This window comes from Podarcis pityusensis, assembly GCF_964106645.2.
Source record: "Podarcis pityusensis genome assembly, chromosome: 9".
In the NCBI taxonomy this organism is placed as follows: domain Eukaryota; kingdom Metazoa; phylum Chordata; class Lepidosauria; order Squamata; family Lacertidae; genus Podarcis; species Podarcis pityusensis.
In genome coordinates, this window is record NC_138034.1 from 15450256 (window position 1) to 15478028 (window position 27773).

The 27773-nt window shown below is 41.8% G+C and overlaps 1 protein-coding gene across 3 annotated transcripts in view; it reads right to left on the reverse strand.

Annotated features, from left to right (window-relative positions):
• The window catches only part of ARAP2 (ArfGAP with RhoGAP domain, ankyrin repeat and PH domain 2), a 136802-nt gene that overhangs the window by 90564 nt on the left and 18465 nt on the right, over positions 1-27773 (reverse strand). For all 3 annotated transcript variants that reach the window (XM_081019781.1, XM_081019779.1, XM_081019780.1), the window contains 7 exons: positions 27399-27469; positions 21902-21978; positions 17468-17556; positions 13687-14034; positions 12379-12448; positions 10120-10240; positions 4986-5164 (listed from right to left, as the gene is read on the reverse strand). In XM_081019781.1, the coding sequence (XP_080875907.1) occupies positions 4986-5164; positions 10120-10240; positions 12379-12448; positions 13687-14034; positions 17468-17556; positions 21902-21978; positions 27399-27469 (955 nt within the window). The remainder of the gene's footprint in view (positions 1-4985; positions 5165-10119; positions 10241-12378; positions 12449-13686; positions 14035-17467; positions 17557-21901; positions 21979-27398; positions 27470-27773) is intronic.

The window sequence follows — 27773 nt, forward strand, 5'->3', positions numbered from 1 at the left end:
GTGTCTCAGACACAGAGAGAAAATGAAAGCAAAGACAAAACATAAACTTCCTGTGAACAGGAAATACGCAGACTCTGTGACTCACAAAGCCTGCTCCCTTTTAAGGTGGAACGGAAATATCCTAACAGAGGCGGCCAAGGTATTGGAGTCTCAGCTTCAGGATCTGTCCTTCCAGTGAGCACTCAGGGCTGATTTCCTTAAGAATGGAGAGGTTTGATCTTCCTGCAGTCCATGGGACTCTCAAGAGTCTCCTCCAGCACCATAATTCAAAAGCATCAGTTCTTTGGCGATCAGCCTTCTTTATGGTCCAGCTCTCACTTCTGTACATCACTACTAGGAAAACCATAGCTTTAACTATACGGACCTTTGTTGGCAAGGTGATGTCACAAGATAGAGATTGCATAAATTCCTATGGGTGTTGCAGTTTTGTTATACATAGGATTCAGAGAAAAAGAGTGATGGGTGATCCCATTTTTGGAAGCAAATCTCAGAGGTTCATAATAATAATAATAATAATAATAATAATAATAATTTTTATTAAAGGTACATGCATTGTCTCTTTTTCAGATTGTGTTTTCTGCATATCTATTACATTTGTTGTGAGACATTAGTGTTATATGCGGTATAAGATTTGGAAGAAAAAGAGTGGGGGGAGGTTCTTTGCTAGGCTGAAAGCAAGCATGATGCTCCCTCCTTTATTTCTTACCTTCCCATGCCAGGAATAGAAACTTTTGATCTCAGTATGTAGCAAGTCACAGCTGTTTGCTTTGTCCAAACTCAACAAAGGATGATTCCCACAAACCCACTGTATGCTCACAAACCAGAAGGGTGAATCATAAACCATGTATTGCATTACTGCTGCTATAAAGTTACACAAACCATAGACTGCCTGTTTTGGACAAAACAATTAGGTTTGGCTGCAAATGAAGATTAGAAGTTTCTGGCCTTAGCTTACGAGGAGAGGAAAAAGGCAAGGGGAAAGCTTGAGAGTTCGGTGTTTTGTAGTACATGTGAATAGCCTTAAACACAGATTGTATACCTTTGTTCACGTAATATAGCATGAGGAGGTAAAAGTGGCTTTTATTTGCCCCTGATTGGGAAGAGGATCCAAAATAATGGTGCTTCCTCTGGAGAACACAGAATAAAGGGTAAATTGCTCTGTGATTTTTAGATTCTCTTTCCTTGCTATGGCATCAGTGAGATAATTTTCATTTATCTCTTATAGACTGAATGTGGCTAAAATCAAAACCTCTTTAACGCCATTTGATATATATATTTAAGTTACACAAGCATTTTCAATATATTCATGTGATTTTACTTGCCTCAACTCATTTACTTTCAGGACTTGATATGAAATAACCTTGCTTCCTTCTATGCTAAGCATGGAGGGGTTACAGTCATGTGATCCATTTGCTTTATCATTTATGTTTATGAAAACCTATGTTTCAAATCCTATATCCGGCCTGCTCACACAAATAAGAACTTCACTAAGCGTGCTGGTTTAGCTACATCGCAATATAAAAATTATTTTAATGTACATATATCATTTTAATAGAGCATTTTGCTTTTTTTTCTTATTTAATGTGGCCTGTTGTTTTTGTGTCAGTTCCATTTTTAGCTCTGAAAAGCGACTAATAAAGTCATAAGGTACTTAACAGACTGTGTTCAGATTAGAAATCTCTCTGTGTCGGAAGATTTTACCCTATCAAAAACTTTGAAGTTTGAAATTAACCTCAGACATGAAGTTGCACTATCAATAAACTTCGGAATGGACATGAGATTATGTTTAGCTTCATACTTTTTTTTTGAAAAATGCTGCAATATACTTTTGGACTTTTTACCTATCAAATTTAAAAGCCATCAGTATATCAACTTGACCTCTTCTGCTTTCAAACACTGTTATTAGTCTAGACAGATGTCTTAACGCTACCATTAAAATAAACCTATGGGAGACACCATGGGAATAGTTCCCGGATAGATGAGGATTTCAGCACTCTCACAACACTCCGTGTACTTGCCCAAGTATCAATCAAAAGAATATGCTACCTCTTTCTAGGAGAAAAAAAATATATATAAATGCTAGATACCTCTGATGGCATCTAAGATATATTCCAGAGATGGGAGTCTTTGGTTCTCCAGTATGGATACAACTCCAATCATCCCTGGCTATGGTCCATGCTAGCTGGGGCTGATGGGAGTTTAGAGGAGGAGGAGGAGGAGGAGGAGGAGGAGGAGGAGGAGGAGGAGAAGAAGAAGAAGAAGAAGAAGAAGAAGAAGAGAAGAAGAAGAAGAAGAAGAGAAGAGAAGAAGAAGAAGAAGAAGAAGAAGGAGAGGAAGAAGAAGAAGAAGAGGGAGAGAGAAGAAGAGAAGAAGAAGAAGAAGAAGAAGAAGAGAAGAAGAAGAAGAAGAAAAGAAGAAGAAATGTTTCTATTTCCAAACTGATGAGATGTTGATGAACTCCATTCTCCCTCTCCAACATGGGCAATGGTCAGGGATAATGGAACTTGCAGCCCAGCATCAAACAGAGATTACAGGTTCCCCATCCCTGTCTCAGAATTTGGCCAAGGAAGCATTTTGCCAACATCTAGTGATGTATGGAAAGCAAAAAATCAGAGAACAGGCTAGGATGATGCTTACCTTACTAAGTTACCAACTCCTCTTATGTGAATCTGCTCTTTTGTGGGTGACTGAGTTCTGAGGCAAGGTTGATGGCAGCACATGAGAGGGCTTTCTCTGTTGCGATGCCCTTGTCACAAGAGGTTAAATTCCTCTTTACGTGTGTTACAGCAGAAAATATTGAACATTTTCCTTCTTAAATCAAGCTTTGGATTCAGTTGCTGCTTAGCATAGTAACTGAGAGCACGGGTAGTGTTGCTCTTTGTGGCCCTGTTTCTATGCCGCTGTTTTTAGTCTGATAATCTGTCTTTTAATGTCTGTTTTAAAAATAAGCCATTTCGAGGTACACCTTTGCGGAGGGGAACAGCAGAGCATTGATTTAAGTACAGTGGTACCTCTGGTTATGAACTTAATTTGTTCCGGAGGTCCATTCTTAACCTGAGGTACTACTTTAGCTAATGGGGCCTCCTGCTGCCGCCGCAAAATTTCTGTTCTCATCCTGAGGTAAATTCTTAACCCGAGGTACTACTTCCGAGTCTGTAACCCCAAGTGTTTGTAACCTGAGGTACCACTGTAATTAATTAATTAATTAATTAAGGCCTCACTCATAATGCTATCAGTGGGAAGAAAGCAGTGTTAAAAAGGCCCTTACTGAATGTACCCCACCTAGCAGATGTATGCCATTACTTTAGGACCGCAAAGGCTACATTATACCAAGTCAGACCAATAGTGTCTATGATGTCTGGGAGGGATTCTCCAGGGTCTTGGGTTGTGATCTTCCCTAACCTCTCTGTTATGGGGTTTTTTCCCTGGGCATGCTGGAGATTGAACCTATGACCTTCTGTGTTCAAACCATATGCTCCGCCGCAAAGCTGAGTGCCTTCCTCCAGATATATATAGTGGGTGGAGCTGTGGTCTAAACCACTGAGCCTCTTGGGCTTGCTGATCAGAAGGCTGGTGGTTCAAATCCCCGTGACAGGTTGAGCTCCCGTTGCTCTGTCCCAGCTCCTGCCAACCTAGCAGTTCGAAAGCACGCCAGTGCAAGTAGATAAATAGGTACCGCTGCAGTGGGAAGGTAAACGGTATTTCCGTACGCCCTGGTTTCCATCTTGGTGTTCTGTTGCGCCAGAAGCGGTTTAGTCCTGCTGGCCACATGAAAGTTGTCTGTGGATGAATGCCAGCTCCCTTGGCATGAAAGCCAGATGAGCGCCGCAACCCCATAGTCGCCTTTGACTGGACTTAACCGTCCAGGGGTCCTTTACCTTTTTACGTTGAGATTTATATATACACACAGCACTTATAATATTTCAGTTGCATTTGAATTCTTATCTCCTTCATTCATCAAAAATACATTGAAGGAAACCTTCCCTGTTCCTTATCAGAATTATCCTCATTCTAAGGTGTGGTGGTGTTGCAGGCTAGCAGCACCTCGCCCTGGCCCTCCCCAGCAGGAACTGCCTAGCTGGTAGAATTCCTGGCTGGAAGGCCACACAGCCCTCCCAATGGCAGGGGAAGTTTGAATTCTGCCCAATTGCTGAATTGGCCAATGGCAGGCAGGCATAGGGGCGGGAACCTGGGAGAGGGATGGACCTGACTGGGCTTGAGGGCTTCACTCAGGTCCACTCATACTGTATTTAAACAGGCCGCCTCTTCTGCTGGCACACAGTTCTTTGCTGGATTATCGTAATTTCACATATGGAGTAGTGGAAAACAGGTTTATCTAAGACTATCAGATGAAAAAGAAGGACCATAAAGAAGGCTGATCGCCAAAGAATTGATGCTTTTGAATTATAGTGCTGGAGGAGACTCTTGAGAGTCCTATGGAGTGCAAGAAGATCAAACACATCCATTCTTAAGGAAATTAGCCCTGAGTGCTCACTGGAAGGACAGATCCTGAAGCTGAGACTCCAATACTTTGGCCACCTCATGAGAAGAGAAGACTCCCTGGAAAAGACCCTGATGTTGGGAAAGATTGAGGGCACAAGGAGAAGGGGATGACAGAGAACAAGATGGTTGGATAGTGTTCTCGAAGCTACAAACATGAGTCTGACCAAACTGTGGGAGGCAGTGGAATACAGGAGTGCCTGGCGTGCTCTGGTCCATGGGGTCACAAAGAGTCGGACACGACTAAACGACTAAACAACAAAATCAGATGAAAATCCATGGCTGCAGGTGAGATTTAATGCAGGGCCTGTTCACCCGCAAACCATGTTTTCTTATAAGAAGCACAATGCCACTGTCATTCTGCATACGCTTCACACCTGTAAAGTTTGAGACATACTATACAGCATTTTCATCTGGAGCACTAATACGATTACTGATTACAATTAAGGTTGGGGGGGGGGGGGAAGAAAAGCCAGACATTTTACCTGATCATTTTTGCAGATCCAGACATTGTTTCCTTGTAGCAAGGTGAAGATTTTGGCTTTGTATCCTTTCAGTTCCAGATATCCGCTTTTCTCAGGAGGAACAGCGGTTCTCACTTGAGAGATTTCAGGTTGCGACTGCATAGCTCTGAGTATTGTAGCAATCCAGTCATTTCTTTCATCTAAAAAAATAAAAGGGAAGAAAATGGCACAATAACTACTCACTGCAAGCAACTATTCAACACGATTTTAATGTTGAATTTTAAAAATGTTTTGCTTATGACTTTGTTTCATAACACTGACATAAGCTTTGGGGACACAATGTTGAAAGGCAGGACATTAATCTGGAAATAAGGCAGAAAAATGAACTTGAAACATAAGTAATCCTGCAGATGTATTGTGTCCTTTGAACTAGGCATGTGAGACACAATTCATTCCATAATATACTGGTATGCTGCAAGTAAGTATCTCCTCTCCTGAAATATCTTTTCATAGTAGTGGTCTACTTGTGTGACCAACACAATGTCAGAGGGGAAGATTTATGAATAAGGACTTTGTCTTCCATGAATAGAGCCATATTGTGTATGTGTTTTTCTCCTAATCACAGGAGATATGTGCTTCTGAGTCCCCTTTCTCCATGTTTCTATTGTCCATATCAATAGAGCACTTTCACAGTTGCAATTTTCATAGACCATCTAGTTGCAGCAAAGAAGGATAGGGCAATAAGGTCTGCATTGACTCCAGCTACAAAAACTGAGGCTGCTGAAGAGGCCAGAGATCCGTCTTGGCTGTCTCTTAGTGCAGACTCAGGTCATCTGTCCTGAGCTTCCACAGCCACCATTGGCAGGATTGACAGCAACAGCAGCCTATGACAATATTTTAATATCTTGCTAATGATGCTGTTTAAATGTACACTCTTTATTGGACTTCACTTAGTAATGTTTTCTACTGAAATGTTTAAGATAAAAAATTAACTTTGCTGCGTTAAATGTGCATTCTGTAGCCGACTGCCCTCTTTTTAATATTTTACGTTGAAATCTTTAGTATAATACTTTACTTTCCCATTAATTATGCTGCTTTGAATGTATACTTTATATTTGGCTTTCTTCACTGATGTTTTATTCTAGATAGCTTAGTTTGATGTTTTCATGTAGGTTGTAAACCACTTTGATATATTTTCTTAAGTATAAAGCAGTGTAGAAATTAAATGATGATGATGAAGAAGAAGAAGAAGAAGAAGAAGAAGAAGAAGAAGAAGAAGAAGAAGAAGCTTTAACAGATTTGTGGATACTGTAATAAACATTAACCAATTGTGCTTCTTTTGTTTTAATGGCATATTTAACTATAAATGGCTTAAATGGCTATAAACACTAATGGAATTATGTCCACCTTTAACAAACAAACAAACAAACAAACAATTCCACTGTGGCCACTTTTTGACAAAAGTGATATGAGTGCCAGCACATATTAGCTACTTTGGGCAGGAAAAAAAAAAAAAAAGAACAACAAACACTAACTGCAACTATCATTGCAAAAAGGCCATAGCACACAACACATCTTAATGAGGAAGACAGACAACACTCCAATTCTATAGCTAACTTAATGGGGAAAGGAAAAATTCTGCATGCATCCAATCAACGAGAAGAAATGCCTTCTGGAAAAGCTAAGTTTATACTTGACAATGGAAGTCCTGAGCCAAGGACCAGGCAAACTCAAAAGGGAGGCATTCAGTAATGTTGGGTTGTAAGATTGCCTTCTCCCCCAGTGGCACTGCCAGGTATCAGTAGACTGGAAACCTCTCTGAGAAGACTTCTTCAAAGAAAAGGTTGGGGGGTGGGAAACAGTCCCTTCCTCATTGCCTGGTCAGCCAGGCAAACCACTACAGCGGCAATTCTCATCGAGGAGGGAGCATGCTTGTTTTCTCCTCCTGGAGGGTAGGACTCGAACCAATGACTTCAAGTTGCAAGAAAGGGGATTCCAACTAAAGATTCAGAAAAACTTTCTGACAGTAAGAGCTGTCCAGCAGCAGAACAGACTCCCACAAGAGATGGTGGGCTCTCCTTCCTTGGAGGTTTTTAAGAAGAGGTTGGATGGTCATCTGTCATGAATGCTTTAGCTGAGATTCCTGCGTTGCAGGGACTTGGGCTATATGATCCCTGGGGTCCCTTCCAACTCTAAGATTCTATGATTCATAGGGCCTTTGTGCATTGCTATAAGCATAAAGGTAAAGGGACCCCTGACCGTTAGGTCCAGTCGTGACCAACTCTGGGGTTGCGCGCTCATCTCGCTCTATAGGCCGAGGGAGCCAGCGTTTGTCCACAGACAGCTTCTGGGTCATGTGGCCAGCATGACTGAGCCACTTCTGGCAAACCAGAGCAGCAGATGGAAATGCCGTTTACCTTCCCGCTGGAGCGGTACCTATTTATCTACTTGCACTTTGACGTGTTTTCAAACTGCTAGGTTGGCAGGAGCTGGGACTGAGCAACGGGAGCTCACCCCGTCGCGGGGATTTGAACCGCTGACCTTCTGATCGGCAAGTCCTAGGCTCTGTGGTTTAACCCACAGTGCCACCCACGTCCCTGAGTCCTATAAACATAGCAAAGCCCCAATCAGTCACACCCAGCCTCCTCAGTTCTCTGGACCCAAAAGGTACTCTGTTACGCTGACCTTACATGTGATTTCCATGAATGAATTCACATCCAAGTAGTGCTTAGGTTAACGGCTCCTCCATCTTCCTGTGTGATTCACCTTTTGCCAGTAGAATGTTCAGGAGGTAACTAGCTGAAATGTTTCAACTCTTGTTCCCCTCTTAATACTCTATGGCCATCAGATTTCGCACACACACACTCCATAAATAATTCAACCTGTACAATCATCTTCCATATTGATTCTGTGTCACACACGCGAAAGGTTAATAAATGAACAGAGAAGAAATTGTTCAGCGGTCCTTTGCTGAGCTTAAGCCCTGCTTTCGGTATCTTAAAAAAAAGTGGCTGGAAACACTGCCAAAAAATGACAACGTATTATCTGTATTTATCTATCTATATGTGTGTAAGTCACAAGAAAACCTAAACCAGATTTTCTTCAGTCTTCACACCCGAGCCATCAACTTCATATTGCTCTTTGTCAGTTCTGTACTGAACGGTGACTCACACCAGATGGCAGAAAGCACAGCTTTTAAGGGGTGTTAATACGTGCTAAAAAAGGTCCCAAGAAACTAAAACCATTTCATAAAAAGTCTTGAAAGTGCTACTTTACTTTTCTATCATGACTATACACTAGCGTTTTGCACATTGTTAGTCCCCTCATGTATATTTTTCCTTGTTCCTCGTTCTTATATTGCAGTCAAAAATTATTATTCAGACTTTACATGACCAGAGATGATTATTTGCACTATCCAGACTCTCTTCTTCCCAGCCCTGGAGGAGCCAATGAATATAAAATAAGAGAAGGACCCTTTACCAGCCAACCAGCTCCTATGGAGAGACAAGGCTTGTTTCTCTACAGATCCAGCGAGCATATACAGTGGTACCTTAGTTCTCAAACACCTTGGTTCTCAAATGCCTTGGTTCCCAAACCCAGAAAACCCAGAAGTAAGTGTTCCAGTTTTCGAACGTTTTTCAGAAGCTGGACGTCCGATGCGGCTGTTGGCTATTGTTTCCGGGGCGCTGCAACAATCAGCAGCCGCCCCTTGGTTTTCAAACATTCCAGAAGTCAAACGGATTTCCGGAACAGATTAAATTTGAGAACCAAGGTACCACTGTATTTGGGACTTTTGGCTATTTATTTTGTGGGGGGGTTGTTTGTTTGTTTGTTTGTTTGTTTTTTAGGCTTTTTCAGTTAATTAGTTTTTGTGACTGTGTGGAACCCAGTTCAGCTACTGACTGATTGATTGTGTGACTGTGGAAATGGATAAAAGGCCCCAGCCAAACAATGACTATCATCAGTGCAGGTAAGAATTATTATTTTTTTATCATTTACAATACTGCCTTATTTATTTTATAATACAGTACATTGATTCTTGCTTTCATTTTATGGATCAATGCTCTCGTTAGATAGTAAAATTCATGTTAAATTGCTGTTTTAGGGCTTGTTTTTAAAAGTCTGGAATGGATTAATCCATTTTGCATTACTTTCTATGGGAAGGCGGGTCTTGGTTTTGGAATGGACTTCCAGAATGGATTAAGTTTGAGAACCAAGGAACCACTGATCTAAACTCTTGCAGAGACAACAGCTTGGCTAGCTGCTTCAGCAGAAGCTTGTGAACTGTCCAAGGTCCTGAAAGTGCTCCTGACTCAGAGGACCCATTTGACCTCTTGGCTACTGCCAACTTTGACCTCTCACAGAAAAGGACAGTGAACAGACAAGAAGGTGTACTACCAAAAGGGTTTGGGGGCTCTGGGACTTGGCAATGGGCGTCTTGCTGAGGCCTGGGCCTTAGCAGATGTCCAACGACAAGCCCTAACACTATTTTTATCATTTTCATTTGCCCCCTTGCTTTGTAACATGTTATCAAGGGAGATGAGGAGATGTAAAGCTGCTGTTTTCAGTTACAGCCATATGTTTCAGGTAGCGCCTAGTTACTGCAATATTATGCGAACCATTGCAGTACAGCACTTACTAAAGGATCATCTGAGTTCACCGATATTCCTATTGGCTTTATCCAACCCAAGTTAGAATGTTGACGACTGTCAAATTTATAAAGATGTCTTAAAGTAACTGTTGGGCTATGGGAAAATCCCTCAAAGACAGAGGTCAACTGTACAGTAGCTGTATAGTAGATCCAGACATTATCCGTTGGGACTCATAAGATAAGCTACTCAAGGGCTTGGTGACAAATTGCATGGGTCTTTTCCTGAAAGATACAAAACTCAATATGACCAGAACCTCTTGAGTTCATTACAGGAATAAATGTTAGACTTATACAGAGCAAGCATCTCAAAGGAAATCACCAATCGACTGCTCCCATTTTGTTCTGGACTTCAGATAAAGTTGTAATCCTTGAACTGGAATAAAAGCCGCCTTAGTTTCTTAAGAAATATCATCCACAAAATATGCAATCCAGCACATGGAACACTTGGAACCAAACAGAAAAACAGAATGAATCAGCTATGGCCCTTAAATACATCCACCTTACCTTCCTTTTCAGCCCTGAAGACAAATACCCTGTGTGCTGTAACAACTTCAAGTTTGTTGTCCCCATGGGCTCTGACTGTAGACATAGCAGAGAGGAGGATTATTCCTTTAGAGTACACTTCCTGTATCAAATGCAATAAAAAGAGTCTATGAAGGTACAAGTTAGTCTCATTGAAAAGCCCTATTTGAACTAATGGCACCAATGGTAAAGTGTAATTTTGATACGGCCTGCAAAAAGGAGAGTCTCCAATCAGAGTCAGTCAGTCTAGCCCCCTTCAGAGTGTTGTTCATGTGCTGTACCTACACATGAGTAGGCCACACCAACAGGTTCCACCAGCTGATGTTGTCACATACAGCGTAAATGTCTGCAGAGAGGGAATCTTTGTGTACAGAGGCACAAATACTAAGTCTCCCTCCTTGGAGATGTCCACACTGTATGTGTGGGTGCCCGGGGTTTGGGCTAGTTGACCTTGCCCCATTCCCTACTCATTCATGCTACAATTTGCATGGAAAACTTCTGAAGGGCCTTTTCAACTCTGGCTCCGGCTTGGTGGAACGCTCTGCCTCATGAGACCAGGGCCCTGCAGGATCTGATTTCTTTCCGCAGGGCCTGTAAGACAGAGTTGTTCTGCCTGGCCTGTGGCATGGAGCCAATTTGATTCCCTCCCCCTCTTTCTTTTTCCTTTCTCCTCCTGTGATGAGGCTGCATTTTAATATTTTAATGTTGTATTTTAATCTTGTTTTTAAGTTGTATTCATTCAACTTGTTTTTATTATTGATTGTTAGCCACCCTGAGCCCGGCCTTGGCTGGGGAGGGCGGGGTATAAATAAAAATTATTATTATTATTATGTGCTTTAAAGGTCAAAAAAATGTTGTACAGCAGAAGAGATGAGCTCAAAGTGCAGTAGAAAAATTGCAACAGAATGGCTGTTTTGTCTTACAGTGAAAGTAGTTGCATGAGCAGCTTGAACTCAGCATTTCCTACCAGCGATAACAACCGTTATGTATGTGGGGGTTATTGTACACTACATGTACTTTGTTATTTTTCTCAGGTTGCCATACATGAAGCATCATTGCTGTGTATTTCACCATAGTGGACTAGCTTGATTATAAAATTTCTGGCAGCTCTCCTTCCAGAAATTATGTACTGGTGTCTGCAGGCATCTACTGTCTGAATTTGGTACTGCTGCTGCATTACAGTCACAGTGAAAATATCCAGCACAGGTATGTGTAAGCTGCTGAGGATTCCACAATCTCTCCCCTTCCCAGTTTTGAAATGCATCCTTTAATCAAAATTTAAAAAAATTGCCACACACACACACACACTTAAAATCACATCAGTATCTCAACTGCTACAGAACAATGCTAGTTTTAAAAATGAAATCATAAGAGAGGTTCCTTTTCCAACATGTGAACTAAGAATGAGACTGTTACAATTATTGGTAGGGCATAAAATCCTACAGCCCAGGATTGTATTGTAGTGCTGTTTTTACAGTATTTTTCTTAATAACCATGTGTGTGATTTTGCAATTGTAAGCAAAGTCCCTCAAGTCCAGACCTCTCTAGTCAGCCCTCCAGACTTTCCCCAGCTCTGCTCCTTAACTTGCTTGAGTGCTGTGGCTGAAAAATGCCCTTGAACTCTGATAGTGCTTCTTGCCTGCATGGACAGAGGGAGGTGTGTGTAGAAGCCTCTGTCCTTTGCGTGGCTGGAGTATGGCCTAGTCTACTGAAGTTGAAAGTCATCTCTTTGGCTGCATCCACTTTGGCCAGTGCTCGCACACCACTGGAATACAGCTGCCGCAAAGTCGCCCATTAGGAAGTACATCCCTTGGGCTGAAAAAGGTTTCCCACTGCTATGTTATGGCAACTGCTTTTCGTATTTCATATTTAGCAGAATTGGAAGGTGTGCAACATTCCCCTAAGTTTGTACAACCAGTAAGATGCAACTAAGTACAGTCATACCTTGGATCTCAAACGCCACTTGGCTCCCAAACAAATCGGCTCCCGAACAATCGAAACCCAGAAGTGAGTGTTCTGGTTTTCGAACACTCTTTTGGAAGCCGAATTTCCGACGGGGCTTCCGCAGCTTCTGATTGGCTGCAGGAGCTTCCTGCAGCCAATCAGAAGCTGTGCTTTGGTTTCCAACTGTTTTGGAAGTCGAACGGACTTCCAGAACGGATTCTGTTTGACTTCCAAGGTACGACTGTACACACTAACAGATCTAACCAAGTACATATTATCTGACCAGTGCAAACTTACCTTGTCATTATTGTAATAAGAAATGCTTTCACCGTCAAATTTTACCCAGCGCTTTTGAAACACATGTTTTCTGTGTGCAAATCAAGAAAAAGAAAAAAAGTTATTTGGAGAGATGGAACACCAATGGTGCAGATGAATCATCATCATCATATTTGTATGCCGCCTTCCCATCGTTAAAACCATGTTCAAGGAGGCTTACAACATTAAAAGATTTACATAATTACAAACATAAAAAGGCCAAAAAAACCAAAAACACCACATCAGAAAGTACACAACCAAATCGAAACAATTTCCACGTAAATCATAAGAAGATCTAAAAATAAAGATACAAGAATTGTTTTTAACAGGGCTGTCTAAGGTATCTAACTGTTGGAGATGCAGTAGGGATAATGCTTCTCTAAAACATATGGTTTTTCATTGTCCTATATTGAAAGAGGTTTTGGCAGAAGGTACCTGCAACCTTCAACAGAACTGGATGGAACAACCTTACCTTTACAGAGCAAAATATCCTCTTGAATTATATACCCAGCACATGGAACCTTACAAAAGGACAATACGAGTGGATTCTCCATGCCCTTACCACAGCAAAAAGACTGATACTGATGAATTGGAAAAATTATAATGCATCTCGCTTCTATGATTGGGTTGAAGACTTATACAAACTCACAACATACAGACAACTTACATATAAACGGAGACTTGCCATGGGCAAATTCAATGATATTTGGAATCCATTCTTACAAATACTGTAATAGGTTAAGATCTGGTGAAGTACAATAACAACCTTGTAAAATATACAATGTGGGGTTTTTTCCCCTCCCCCCTTTGTTTTTCCTTCTGCACGGGTTCTGTTTCCCTTTTCCCTTTTCTCTTTTTTGTTTGCGTCTCACCATGTTTGGTGCATATATAGTTATGCACTTTTTGAACTTTCAATAAAGATGTTACCAAAAAAAAAGAGAATTAATATCAATAACAACAATCGGCTGCAATCCTTTGCACACTACTGACCACTGACTACAGTGGGGCGTATTTCTGAGTAAGCACAAAGTGGAGTCTGCTGATAGGCTGCAATCCCAGCCCCAGTTACTTGGGATCATACCCCATTGGATTCAATTGGATTTATTTCTGAGGAGACATGGTTAGGATTGTGTTGTTTGTCTACCATTTCTTACAAAGCTATTGGTGCCCATTAACCTCTCAGGCTTTTCAGAAGACAAAAAGGAGAGCAAGCAGAACCAGTCACCTACTGGTTACATGTTACAAAGTCCCATTAAGAAAGAAACATTCTTAGAGTTAAAGATGACATACCCCTGAGGAGACAACTTATCCAGCCATCCTTCTTTAGCCTTCTTTCCTGAAGGACCATAAAAGCAAGCATATGGTGATATTGAGTCTTTGGGGCTACTGGCCAAATCATCAGCACCACCATGGTGGGAAGAATATGTCTGCTCCTTAGCACTGAGGTCGAGCTTCCCACGTCTGAGCCTTTTTGATGTTTTATATTTTCCTTTCCGTGTATATTGAGCATATTCTTTCACTGAAGAGTATTCAGATTCCCCAGCAAATCTGTTTGGCGGTACAAACGTATCCTCCTGGGTTACTAATTCATTGTTCGCCACATCTTCAGCGGTTTTCTGTTTCTGATTATTAAGAGTACTGAAAGCAAACACACAAAGTAACGCTACTTCAGACAATCAATCTTCCTCTTTTGCCACAGGGCGTTGCAATTTAATTCGGAACAACAAGCATATGAAAACAACAAAACATCCCACATAAATGTCGTAAAGAGACCTGCTGAAGTCCGCTGTGCTTTTGAAAGATAAGAGAACCCTTTTTTCAGGCTGAGGGCTAAACTTCAGAGCCAGAGGCACAAGTGACCACAGCAAAAAATGTAAATTATACTTTTTCTCAGTGGGCTGGTTTCGACACATGCAAACACACACATGCATATGCCTCTATCCAGGCAAACAATACCACATTTCCAAGAAACATTCTAGCTAGGGAAAAACACTCAAGGGGGGTGCAAAGCAGAACTGGCAAGGGGTGTCAATTGGGGAGTTGTGGTTCGAAAAGTAGATTATCCTGGGAAGACTCCACATCACAACTGTAATGGATGGTGCCTCCAGCTGAAAGATATAGGCAGTGCCATGGAAATATTTTTTCCTCCTGTAGGTAAAAAGGTAAAAGTAAAGGACCTCTGGATGGTTAAGTCCAGTCAAAGGCGACTATGGGGTTGTGGCGCTCATCTAGCTTTCAGGCCTAGGGAGCCAGCATTTGTCCAGAGACAGCTTTCTGGGTCATGTGGCCAGCATGACTAAACCACTTCTGGTGCAACAGAACACTGTGATGGAAACCAGAGAGCATGGAAATGCCGTTTACCTTCCTGTCACAGCAGTACCTATTTATCTACTTGCACTGGCATGCTTTCAAACTGCTAGGTTGGCAGGAGCTGGGGCAGAGCAACAGGAGCTCACTCCATCATGGGGATTTGAACCGCCAACCTTCCAATTGGCAAGCCCAAGAGCCTCAGTGGTTTAGACCACAGCACCACTCACATCCTGTAGGAGGAGCCACCCACCACCACCCAGACTAAACTGGAAGTAGTAGACAAGCCTTGAAGCCCAACTGGAGCTATAAAACAAACCCCAGGCTACTCTGAGATACCTACAGGGTTTTACAATCAATTTCTGGCAAAATAGGAACTGGGATGACAGTAAAAAAAAGCGGGGGGAGACAGGGTGGGTGTGGCCATATTTTTGCTCATGTCTATGATTCTACATCCCTGCTATGTGTTGTATTTAGAACATTGGCAACCGATTGTTGGTCTCTGATGTCTAATATAATGTCTAATGTTTTAAGATTACGTAAGGTTTTTATCTTTATATCGTTTTATATATTGTTGCTTTTCAAATGAAGGTCAGTCTAGAAAGAAACCACTACGAATACAGTGGTACCTCGGGTTACATACGCTTCAGGTTACAGACTCCGCTAACCCAGAAATAGTACCTCGGGTTAAGAACTTTGCTTCAGGATGAGAATAGAAATCGTGCAGCAGTGGCGCAGCAGCAGCAGGAGGCCCCAATAGCTAAAGTGGTACCTCAGGTTAAGAACAGTTTCAGGTTAAGAACGGACCTCTGGAATGAATTAAGTACTTAACCCGAGGTACCACTGCTACTAAACAGTTCTACTAGCACAAGTACTTTTGGCTGTGCAGTGGAACTTCTTCTCCCTCTTCCCTTTCTGTGAACCCCCTATGTTCTGAGGGGTTCTCCCAACCCTCCGGAGCAGATTTAGGGAGCACATGAGGAGAAGAGAAGTTCCTTTGTAGTGAAAAGCACTTGAGCTAGCAGAATTGTTTAGTTGGATATCGGCCAATGATAATAAATACAGGGCCTATTTTATGGGTGGTCGTACCTGTGACTGCGATCATGGATTATCAGCATGCGTTTTATAACCCTATTTACTACTATTTTGAACCAAAAAAAATGATGAAAGCAATAACGCCAAGTGAATGTTACTTTTCTCCAGTTTTCATCTTGTAAACACTTAGATCTGCTCCTAAGCATATTTACTGTAACGTAAGCCCCACAGAATTCGGTGGAAATTGCATCCTAGTAAGTGTGTTCGGGAGGACAGGCACTTTGTACAGGGAAGCGGGGGAAAGACAGTCAAAGATATTAGTATTTGCAATGGGAGGATATTAATCTGAAATATACAACTAGCAGAATTCTGGAGAGCCAGTCTTTCTCGCAGCACAATTTTCCTCTGACCATTCCATTATTAAAGATGTGTGCCTTGGGCCATTTTATCCCTGCTTCGCTAGGTACATCTTAAAGAAGCAAACAGGAAAAAATAAAAATATTTGAAGTAGCTCTAATCCTCACTTCCACACCAGGTTTACCAGCTCAGAGGTGCCTCCCTTGGTTGGTGGTGATTCCCTAGAGCAGTGTTTCCGAAAATGGGTGATACAGTGGTGCCTCGCAAGACAAATGCCTCACAAGACGAAAAACGCGCAAGACGAAAGAGTTTTCCGTTTTTTGAGTCGGTCCGCAAGACGAATTTCCCTATGGGCTTGCTTCGCAAGACGAAACGTCTTGCGAGTTTGTTTCCTTTTTCTTAAAGCCGCTAAGCCGCTAAGCCGTTAATAGCCGCTAAGCCGCTAAGCTGCTAATAGCCGCTAAGCCGCTAAGCCGCTAATAGCCGCTAAGCCACTAAGCCGCTAATAGCCGTGCTTCACAAGACGAAAAAACCGCAAGATGAAGAGACTCGCGGAACGGATTAATTTCGTCTTGCGAGGCACCACTGTACTGCCGTCTGGGGGGCACGGCAATGATCGGGGGGAGCGGTAGTATCCTCAGGTGCAATTGGGAGCCATTGAATAAAAATAAGGGGCTGGTGGAAGCAAAAAGAAAGTAAGAAAATAGGCTTCACCCAGGCCCAGGAAGTGGATCGCAGCTTGCCTGTGCACCAGGCTCATCCTTCTCATTGGGATTATTTTTAATGTTATCCTTCGTTATCTTAATTTTCTGTATGTAATGCAAATGTTACTACAGTTGAGCTTAATAAATAATTTTATAACTTCAAGCTTCGAGGTGTCTTATTTACAACGACATCTTTCTTTACTATGGAAATATAGTTACATAAAATAACAAAAATTTGTCACTGCATCTTTCTGTTTCCAGGGGGCGCTGAGTAATTATTATTATTTTTCTGAAAAGGGGGCAGTAGGCCAAATCAAGTTGGAGCACCTATGCAGCTGAACACTTTTGATCATTGTCAGCTTCTTATGTAACATCAGGACTCCACTTTAGCGCAAAGAATGAAAAAAACAGATTTCTGAAAGAACTCTAGAAGAAGAGAGCAGCAGCAGCACAGGGGTGTGCGAGAACCAGACCATGCTGGCTATAAATTCATTGAAATAGTGGTGATAATAATAATAATGTATACAGGTTGCAAAAATAATGCAATTTGTCAGTATTAAAAAAAACCCAACCCACGAAATCCTGATTCTGATACACAAGTTCTAATTCCAAGCATTTAAATCAAGAGAGAGATGTATGATGTTTAACCAAAAGTTATAATCCAATACCGTGTTTTGTTCAGAAGGCTCTCCCCGTGAGTGTTTTCGTCGTCTCTGTTCTCTTCCAGTGTGCTTGAAAGTTCTTTGACATAGTTTTCCTGCAAATAGAGATTGCAAAGCTAAATAGTTAAATGGGTAATTTTTGGAGAGCTAAAAGGATGTTGGTTGCATCCAGAAATGTCCATGCACAAGCAGAAGAGACTTCCAGTAATGTAACAGGATTTCCATCCCTCAGGTTTCTATCCCATGAAACACAAACAGGGGGTGGGCAGATGTGAGGGACTCCCTGGTCTTGAATGGGGTAACTGTGCCCCTGAAGGACCAGGTGCGCAGCCTGGGAGTCATTTTGGACTTACAGCTGTCCATGGACGCGCAGGCCAATTCTGTGTCCAGGGCAGCTGTCTACCAGCTCCATTTGGTATGCAGGCTGAGACCCTATCTGCTGGCAGACTGTCTCGCCAGAGTGGTGCATGCTCTGGATATCTCCCACTTGGACAACTGCAATGCACTCTATGTGGGGCTACCTTTGAAGGTGACCCAGAAACTACAACTAATCCAGAATGCGGCAGCTACACTGGTGACTGGGAGTGGCCACCGAGACAATATAACACAGGTCCTGAAAGACCTACATTGATTCCCAGTACATTTCCGAGCACAATTCAAAGTGTTGGTGCTGACCTTTAAAGCTCTAAATGGCCTCAGCCCTGTATACCTGAAGGAGCGTCTCCACCCCCACCTTTCAGCCCGGACACTGAGGTCCTGCTCTGAGGGTCTTCCAACAGTTCCCTCACTGCAAGAAGTGAGGCTACAGGGAACCAGGCAGAGGGCCTTCTCGGTAGTGGCGCCTGCCTTGTGGAACGCCCTCCCATCAGATGTCAAGGAAATAAACAACTATCTGACTTTTAGAAGACATCTGAAGGTAGCCCTGTTTAGGGAGGTTTTTAATGTTTGATGTTTTATTGTGCTTTTTATTCTGTTGGGAGCAGCCCAGAGTGGCTGGGGAAACCCAGCTGGATGGGCGGGGTATAAATAGTAAATTATTATTATTATTATTATTATTATTATTATTATTATTATTAAACAAGTTTCTGAACCCAAGTGGACCAGCTTAGCTAGTGAAATGTACAGTTCTTGGCCAGCCAAGGTTTACCACTGTTGGCAAATTTGGATCTAGCTAGAGCTGTTCCCAATGCCTATCAGGTCGACTTTGTCCTGCAGGCCAGAGTTTGGACACCCCTGTCCTGAAGTTTGATAACCGGCACAACTGAAGAAATTATAGCTTCTTTCGTACCAGAAGATCTTTCCCTGGTTTATCACTGCAATGCCTTATTTAGCTGATGAGTACTCAGGGGCGTAGGGTTTTACTGGTGTATTATTTTGTGGGTGGGTGGGTGTTTGTGTCTTTGGTTATACTATTGTGATATAGATTTCTTTAATAAGCTTATTGTGTAAACCACCTAGAGATCTTGCATATTAATCAGTATGTAAGAATTATAAATGAATAAGTGTGAAGTCATGAGGGTGCAGTGTACACCCACTCTACAAAAATGAGGCCGTACAGTTAAACAACAATAGGAAATACAGAAGAGGAACCATTCTCCACCTGGTCTCACATCAGCCCAATCACATTTGCAGTGATAACCCGCTTTATTTCCCTGTTTTCTATTCATAGTATTGACTGTTTCCCACTAAGTGATTCTTCAGACATGCAGGTCACCACCCAGTATGAGGTCCCCATATGCAAAAACAGCTAAGCTATGCAATTATCCCAGTGTTTCATAAATTAACTGAAGCAGTTGAATATTTTCTTATTTTAAGGATCCATCAAAAAAAAAAAATCTGAGGCAACCCTGTTTAGGGAAGCTTTTAATGTTTAAAAGAGTATTGTATTTTAATATTTTGTTGGAAGCCGCCCAGAGTGGCTGGGAAAACCCAGCCAGATGGGCGGGGTATAAATAAATTATTATTATTATTATTATTATTATTATTATTATTATTCAGAGTTGTAGTCATGAAGCTTCAGCTAAAAATGTAGCTCTGCTGGTCCAATATTGTAATTATTTATTGGCTATTAAACAATGGCTTTACTGTTGAGGACATTGTCACTTAAATTGCTATCCTATGCATATTTTTTCCTGGGATTAAGTCCCACTGAGCGTAGTGGGATTTACTTCTGAGTAAATATGCATAGGATTTTGCTGACCGTCAGGTTGTGTAGGAGGAGCACAGAGAGAAGAAACGCCATAGTGCATCTGCAGCAGCAAAACTGGACACCTTCATCTGCCCCAGCTGCAACAAAACATGTCTCTCCCATATCGGTCTCTTCAGCCACAGTAACTCTTCAGTGGTTTGACTTTACCCCCAAGGCACACTCTTCCATTGTCTCCTGGGACAGACGGATGTCAACAACAACAATACATATAACTGCTAAACTAGTTCTACACATCCAAGTGCAGGGATTGTGAGATTGCGTCAGATGAGGCAGCAAACCTCTGAGGGATATTTCCAAAACCTGTCTGTAATAAAGCTAACATGATGCCCTCCAGATGTTGATGAACTATAACTCCCATCATCTCTGACCACTGGCAATGCCAGCTAATGGGAACTGTAGTCCAACAAGATCTGGAAGGAACCACATTGGCTAACCCTATAATAAAAGGGTGAGAGCGTTTGCACTTCCGAACAGAGGGTGGGGGAATTAAAAAAAAACCAAACTGGGCAAATCCTATCTCAAGTAATGCTTTAGAACACGTAAATTGACCACTTTAAAGGGCAGCATGTTAAACAAGAGACTTTTTGTGACTGTCAACCTTGAGGTGGGGAGAATCATTGCTCACTGATGACTTCTTTCTTGGTTGAAATCACAGCCCAGTATCGCTAACATCGAAGCTCATTTTTCAGCACAGACAAACGCCTTAAGTTCCAACTGATGTACCTTCCTCCTCCAATTCCCCAGTGTCTCATTAATATGTTTCTCCAGGCATCCCTCCGATAAACTAAAACCTTGTGTTCTCCATGTCTGGCCCAATATCCTTCTTCAGTCTTACATCTAGCCACACGAAAAACCTGTCTGTGGATAGTGCTGCCTCTTGTCTGCAACTCCATCTTAGTTTCATATCATTTTCCCTGTCATTAATCCTGCAAATGAAACTTGCATAAAGCGATGACTGCATGGGATCTGGGTTTTATGCAAACTCAACAAGGCATCTATTTATTCTTAATATATGTTTAGGAATACAGTAGAAAACATCAACCTTCAGTGGATATCTTTGTCCTTGCTGGGCTGAAACAAGAAGTGAAGGCTAGCCCCAAGAGCAACATGTACTCAGACTGACAAGACAGTAGCTCTTCAGAATCAAATGAAACCCTATGTCACCTGATCCCAACCGAAGTAGTTGCTGCCATGCCACCCTCTGACCACCCGCAATGCTGGCATCACAGCACAGCAAAGAGCAGCTTCCTTCCCCAGTTCAAAAACCCTGGCATCCTAAACGCATGCATCATTTCTTAGCTAAATTAAACAGAGTACAAATCACCCATTTCGACCATAGCTAATTTTCTGTTATCTACTTCTTCCCCTGTTTTAATGAGTCCAGTCTTCTAGATTGTTCTATATAAACAAAGTCAGTCTCTTTTAACTTTGTGGGCCTCCTAATAAGTAATGCAATTTATACATCAACTCCTAGCATTCCACTCCTTTCTCCCAATATTTTGTCACACTCTTATGTAACCAAGAAAAAGAACACAGGCCGAGACTAGATGGATGTTTGGTAAACAGCCTCAGCCCAGTATACCTGAAGGAGCGTCTCCACCCCCATCGTTCTGCCCGGACACTGAGGTCCAGCGCTGAGGGCCTTCTTGGTAGTGCCGCCTGCCCTGTGGAACACCCTCCTATCAGATGTCAAGGACATAAACAACTATCTGACTTTTAGAAGATGTCTGAAAGCAGTCCTGTTTAGGGAAGTTTTTATTGCTTGATCTTTTATCACTTTTGTTATAATTATTATTAATATTCTGTTGGTAGCCACCCAAGTGGCTGGGGAAACCCAGCCAGATGGGCTGGGTATAAATAATAATAATAAATTGTTGTTGTTGTTGTTGTTGTTGTTGTTGTTGTTGTTAATGAGCAAACTTAACACTAACTCCAGTAGTGTTCATGCACAAGCCCCTTTACTTTATTCCATAACAGTGAATGGGCTATCATCACTAACATTTGTTGCCAAAAATGAAGTTCTGCACTTGACAAAATCTCTTCTGCAGTCTGGCACTGGGTGGCCCAGATGATGATGATGATTTTATTATTTTATGAATTTATATACCGTCCTATACCCAGAGGTCTCCTGGCGGTTCACAGATCTCACTACAGGGCATATAATGTGTTTTTATTATCTCTACTGCACCCCATTAGAACAAAAGAAATTTTGCTAGTAAACGACAACTCACTGTGTCTTCTGGGCAGCTGATAAGGAAGGTTTCCCCATATGGAGAGATGGGAGGTGGCTTTTCTTCCTCGGAGTCTCCTTTAAAAGAAAATAGGGGTTGCTTCAAATAGGCACACAGAATTGCTCAATTTCTCTAACATGATAACCTGCCCACACTCTCCCAAGATAAACGCATGTACTCTATGAAGAGAAGAGCACTGAGTTGCAATGAAGTGGCACCTGTGATGGCTAGTTTGCACAAAAAAGTCTCCACTTGATAATACAATCCTAGAATAGCTCATGTGGTGCCTTTCAGATGCTGTATCTGAAAGTATCATCACCTCTGACCATTGGTCATGGTGGCTGGGTCTGATGAATAATGTGACACAAAACATCTGGAAGGCAACACATTGGCTAGTCCAAAGGCAACCAATAAATTGATGCATGCATGCAACTACTAAAAACATTGTCACACAATTCTATTCAGATTTTTTACATTTCCTTTTATCAACCATCAACTCTTTTTTAAAAGCTGACTGAAACACCATCAGTGTACCAATGATACCAATTTAAGCAGATGGTACTTCAAGCCCTTGATCCAAGTATTAAGCTATACAAGTCCCCTTCAATATACAAGTTTCAGAAAATAATATGGGTACCCTAAACTAATCCCATTTACCTTATTTAACATTCATTTCACTAGAACCTGCTTCTAAGTAAGCCTCAGGGCTGCTGACAATATTAATTAAAACTTCTGCAAAGGTTCATGTGCCTCCACTTTCTCAGAAACCTGTTTATACTATTCAGCACATTTTTATTACACTCTAGAGGTACATAGCAGTCTAAGGTTGTCTATTTTTCCCCCCAAAAAAGAGTATCACAATGTGGTATCAAGGAATTGTTCCCCACATTACCACTGTTTAGGCTGGGAATACTGTTGCTAATGTAGCCAATATGACACACCACACAAGTGAGGTATCAACAGGTTTGGGAGAAGCACACAGTTTGGAAAAGTACAAAAAATAGAGGGGGGTATCTAAAAATGGAGAACACCCAATGCTATTTGGGTGGACATGACAGAAAGACATGGAAGTCCAAGTGGGAAAGGAATGGAATGGAGTAATGTAGAGGAAGATCTGGGTAGCTGACTGAAACACCAGTAAGGGGGCATGTGATGAACTACTATATTCTGATTTAGACTGGGCGTATGGGAATCTGGACCCCTAAAGAGGAATCCTATGTGGAATCAAAAGCCTTGATTTTATTTCCAAGTTAAATATCTTATTTTGCAGTAGCCAGCTGGCTAGCTCTCTTGTAAAGGAAATGCAAACCCATCATAAAGGTGAAACCATGGTGAAAGAAAGTACATTTATGATTAGTTTCCTTGACCTTTCACATCACTGATGGAGCTTCTTGCTTGTTTGGTCCAAGCTACACTCTTTACTTAGAAAAGAAACCTGCTTCAACTCATGATAGATTCCATAAATGGGGGCTACAGCGCCGGTGCCTTTGCTTCTTTGAAATCATGCAAGTGATCAGAGATGCTATGCAAGGGACTACGATCACCTTTTCCAAAAGGAACTCTACATCTGCTCTGAAATCCAAGACTCCACAGTACAACAGACCATGAGTTTATCAGCTCTAAAGCCCACATCTCCAAAGGGTCCATTTGTGGGTCATTGAAACAAGGCAGCAGTAATGGCTTCATAGTGGTGCCATAACTTGAACCTGTTGACCTAGGATTCCAAAGATGTGCTTTGTCGCTGTGAGAATGCAATGAAAATGCACCCTTTGTATTTACTGTATTTTTTGCTGTATAAGACTCACTTTCTCCGTCCTAAAAAGTAAGGGGAAATGTGTGTGCATCTTATGGAGCGAATGCAGCCTGTGCAGCTATCTCAGAAGCCAGAACAGCAAGAGGGATTGCTGCTTTCATTGCACAGTGATCCCTCTTGCTGTTCTGGCTTCTGAGATTCAGAATATATTTTTTTTCTTGTTTTCCTCCTCCAAAAACTAGGTGCGTCTTGTGGTCTGTTGCGTCTTATAGAGCAAAAAATACGGTAAATGAAGAGCATCTGTCTCTATTTAATCAATAGTTCCATTATAAACTTTTCTTCTCAACATCTTCCGCGTCCTGTGTGACGCGGCAGCTAAAAAAGCCAATGCAATTCTGGGCTGCATCAATAGGAGTATAGCATCTAGATCAAGGGAAGTAATAGTGCCACTGTATTCTGCTCTGGTCAGACCTCACCTGGAGTACTGTGTCCAGTTCTGGGCACCACAGTTCAAGAAGGACACTGACAAACTGGAACGTGTCCAGAGGAGGGCAACCAAAATGGTCAAAGGCCTGGAAACGATGCCTTATGAGGAACGGCTAAGGGAGCTGGGCATGTTTAGCCTGGAGAAGAGGAGGTTAAGGGGTGATATGATAGCCATGTTCAAATATATAAAAGGATGTCACATAGAGGAGGGAGAAAGGTTGCTTTCTGCTGCTCCAGAGAAGCGGACACGGAGCAATGGATCCAAACTACAAGAAAGAAGATTCCACCTAAACATTAGAAAGAACTTCCTGACAGTAAGAGCTGTTCGACAGTGGAATTTGCTGCCAAGGAGTGTGGTGGAGTCTCCTTCTTTGGAGGTCTTTAAGCAGAGGCTTGACAAGCATATGTCAGGAGTGCTCTGATGGTGTTTCCTGCTTGGCAGGGGGTTGGACTCGATGGCCCTTGTGGTCTCTTCCAACTCTATGATTCTATGATTCTATGATTCTTAACATCTGCAGAATCTCAGGGTTGTGAGTTCAAGCCCTGTGTTGGACCAGATGATCCTTGTGGTCCTTTCCAGTTTCTACAATTCTATGAATCTTCCTAACATCATGTTGACTGAATAAAGCTGAAGCTTTCCAGTCATTACTATTTCCAGCCAGAAAGCTGTGGATGTAAACTTGAAAAAGAATCAAAAGGAAGATCAAAAAACGAATCAAAACAATACCCACTGCCTTCAAAGTCATCTCATGGTTTCCAGGGTGCAAAGGGGTGGGAGGGGAGGGAGAATTGTTTGGTGGTTTTTAAATGCCTAGAGCTGACAGCAGGGTTATTTTGCAGAGCACAAAATGTGCCTGAACATGTCCAGGTTAAGTCTTAAATATGAGCAGGCAGAAGTTGACTTCAAGCAGTTGTTTAGCCATCTTCACAGGAGGGAAAAAGTTGGAACGCTATTAACTCTCCTTAATCCTTTGCCCTTGGGGAGAGTGTCAGCTATTCAATTAAACACCAGAGCAAGGATTCAAACAGCCATGTGACTAGTTCTGCTCACCCAAGAGAGAGTCAGGCTTCCCTTTGAAAACCAGGAAGAGTCTCAAAATAAAAACAAAAAACAGAGTGTCCTATGGAATAGGAAGGTTAAAGAATAAATGTTTGTAGGGGTGTGAGAGGGCGAACGAGGTGGGGGGCCTTTGATCCTATGGGAGGGCCCACCGTGTCAATCATTCTCTCGGTCTGGGCTCAGGAACCCTCTTGACTTTAAATAGCATTTTCCAATTGATGAGAATATATCCCTGCTGCTCTTCTTGTTTTGTCATTTTCCACTGTGAAATTTAGCTTTGATCTTGTGTTATTTGGATAGCTGGTTTAAGACCGGAACATTTCGTAGGGGCAGTTCTCTGCGCACCTTGGACTGAGGACTGTGTGAGAATGCTAAGGAGAAGGGAAATGAGCCAAGAGGAAACCCTCTTTCTCTCTGTCTCCTTTCATTCACACACACATACCAATTGAAACACATCTCAGTTTTTCCACTGTTAAACACACGTCCATTTGTCCCATCTAGTCACAGCCCAAGAGGTTCTTTTTAATATAGAACCGATTTTCATTCAGTTTTGAAAACCTCAACACATTAACTTCAAATTCAATATTCTTGCAAAATGAACAAGCTGATATCTCACCCTTACCTCTGTGGTGTTTTTTCCACCCATATTCTGCTGCTTTATATGTCAAACTATATCTAATACCTATTTCCTCTATTACATTTATTGTCATTCTCAATCCACTGCTTATAATTCAAATCCTGCCTGCGATTTCATTTGACTACACAAATTATTCCTCTCTCTTTTTTTGTCCCATCGCTTTGCACAGGAAAAGCCACTGTTTACAAACGTTCATAGGATTTTCTGCAGGTAAACAATGGGTTTTCCCAGAGAAAGTTGTGGGATAATTATTATTATTTTTAAGACCTCTTGGATCTGTGACTAGAAATCAGGGGACAAACAGAAGAAATCAGGGGACGAACAGAATGAGCCCCAAGTTTGCTCCTACGCTCTGCCCTGCCTATACAGTGGTAGCTCGGGTTACATATGCTTCAGGTTACTGACTCCGCTAACCCAGAAATAGTACCTCCGGTTAAGAACTTTGCTTCAGGATGAGAACTGAAATCGTGCTCCAGCGGCGCAGCAGCAGGAGGCCCCATTAGCTAAAGTGGTGCTTCAGGTTAAGAACAGTTTCAGGTTAAGTACGGACCTCCGGAACGAATTAAGTACTTAACCCGAGGTACCACTGTATTACACTTTACTTAAGCATCTAATTTGTGGTGACAACATTATGACCTGCATGTTTAAAATGTCAGTTGCTCAGAAGAAGTTTGAAGCAAAGTTTTTCTCCTGAAACTAGTTCCAGAAGCAAGCCCTGACTGGAGAAAAGTAGGATGAAGAAGAAGCTTTGAGAAGAGATACTTGGGAACAGAACAGTTTGGCACCACCACCTCTTTGTATGAATTATCCCCAACTGCCTGCCTGTCTGTCTGGTGGCACACATTTTTCTGAAAACAGATTCTGCTACCGCCACACATACTTAGACTATACATACACTCCCCTAGCATTTATCAAAGAAGGAAGAGATCAAAGGTTACAGATAAGTGCACAGGGTACGAAAAGTACATCGCAAGTGGCTTTGTGAAGTGTGATGAGAAGGCCGCATCAAAGAATCCACATGTGACTCACACATCCTGTTTCTGTGCTGCTTGGGTTTCACACCTGAAACAAACCTTGCACATGTTCTCCACAGAAGAACAGTAACAGTGAGAACATTTCTCCCTGGGGGAAATACAAGACATTTGAGCTATGCTCAAGCACTTTTCCTTCCTTACAACCGAAGCAAACTACGCTATCTGGAAAAAAGAGATATTAAGTAAAGCTAGCATATTTTCTTTATTTGAAAGAAATAATTCAAGAAATGTAAGATGTGCCAACTTATCATCTATAAAGATATTTTGTTTATTAAGATGGCCTTCTCAATATTATCATGCTATATTTCCCAAATAATAATAAATAATAATAAATTTTTATTTATACCCTGCCCTCCCCAGCCAGAGCCAGGCTCAGGGCGGCTAACACCAATAAAATTACAATAATGGGGGGAACAAACAAGCAAACAAAAACCAGTTTATTAAGAAATCCAATCATCACCTTGCTTTCTTCTTACATTTTCCAAAAACTCAGTATAATTTGCTCATAGCTGCAAAGTTCAACTTACTTCTTTGTGAAATATGAGTCTCGGAACAAAGGATACTTAAACCATTCACGCTTCTTCTTTCCTGAAGAGAGCTGAAAAAACACCAACGTGAAGAGAGAAATATAAGGCAAAACATGCATCTAATTACTCTGATGGAAATATAGACTTTAAATCACCAGATTAAAAAAACCAGTCATGTTTATTCACAAAATGCTAGCACTAAAGTTATGTGCTGCTTTCCTTTTTTCAGCACAGTTAATATTTTGCCATAGGGCTTGTCCACACTTCACAGGTCCATCAGTAGAGCATGAGACCCTTAATCTCAGGGTTGTGAGTCTGATCTCCATGTTGGGCAAAAGATTCCTGCATTGCAGGGGGTTGGACTAGATGACCCTT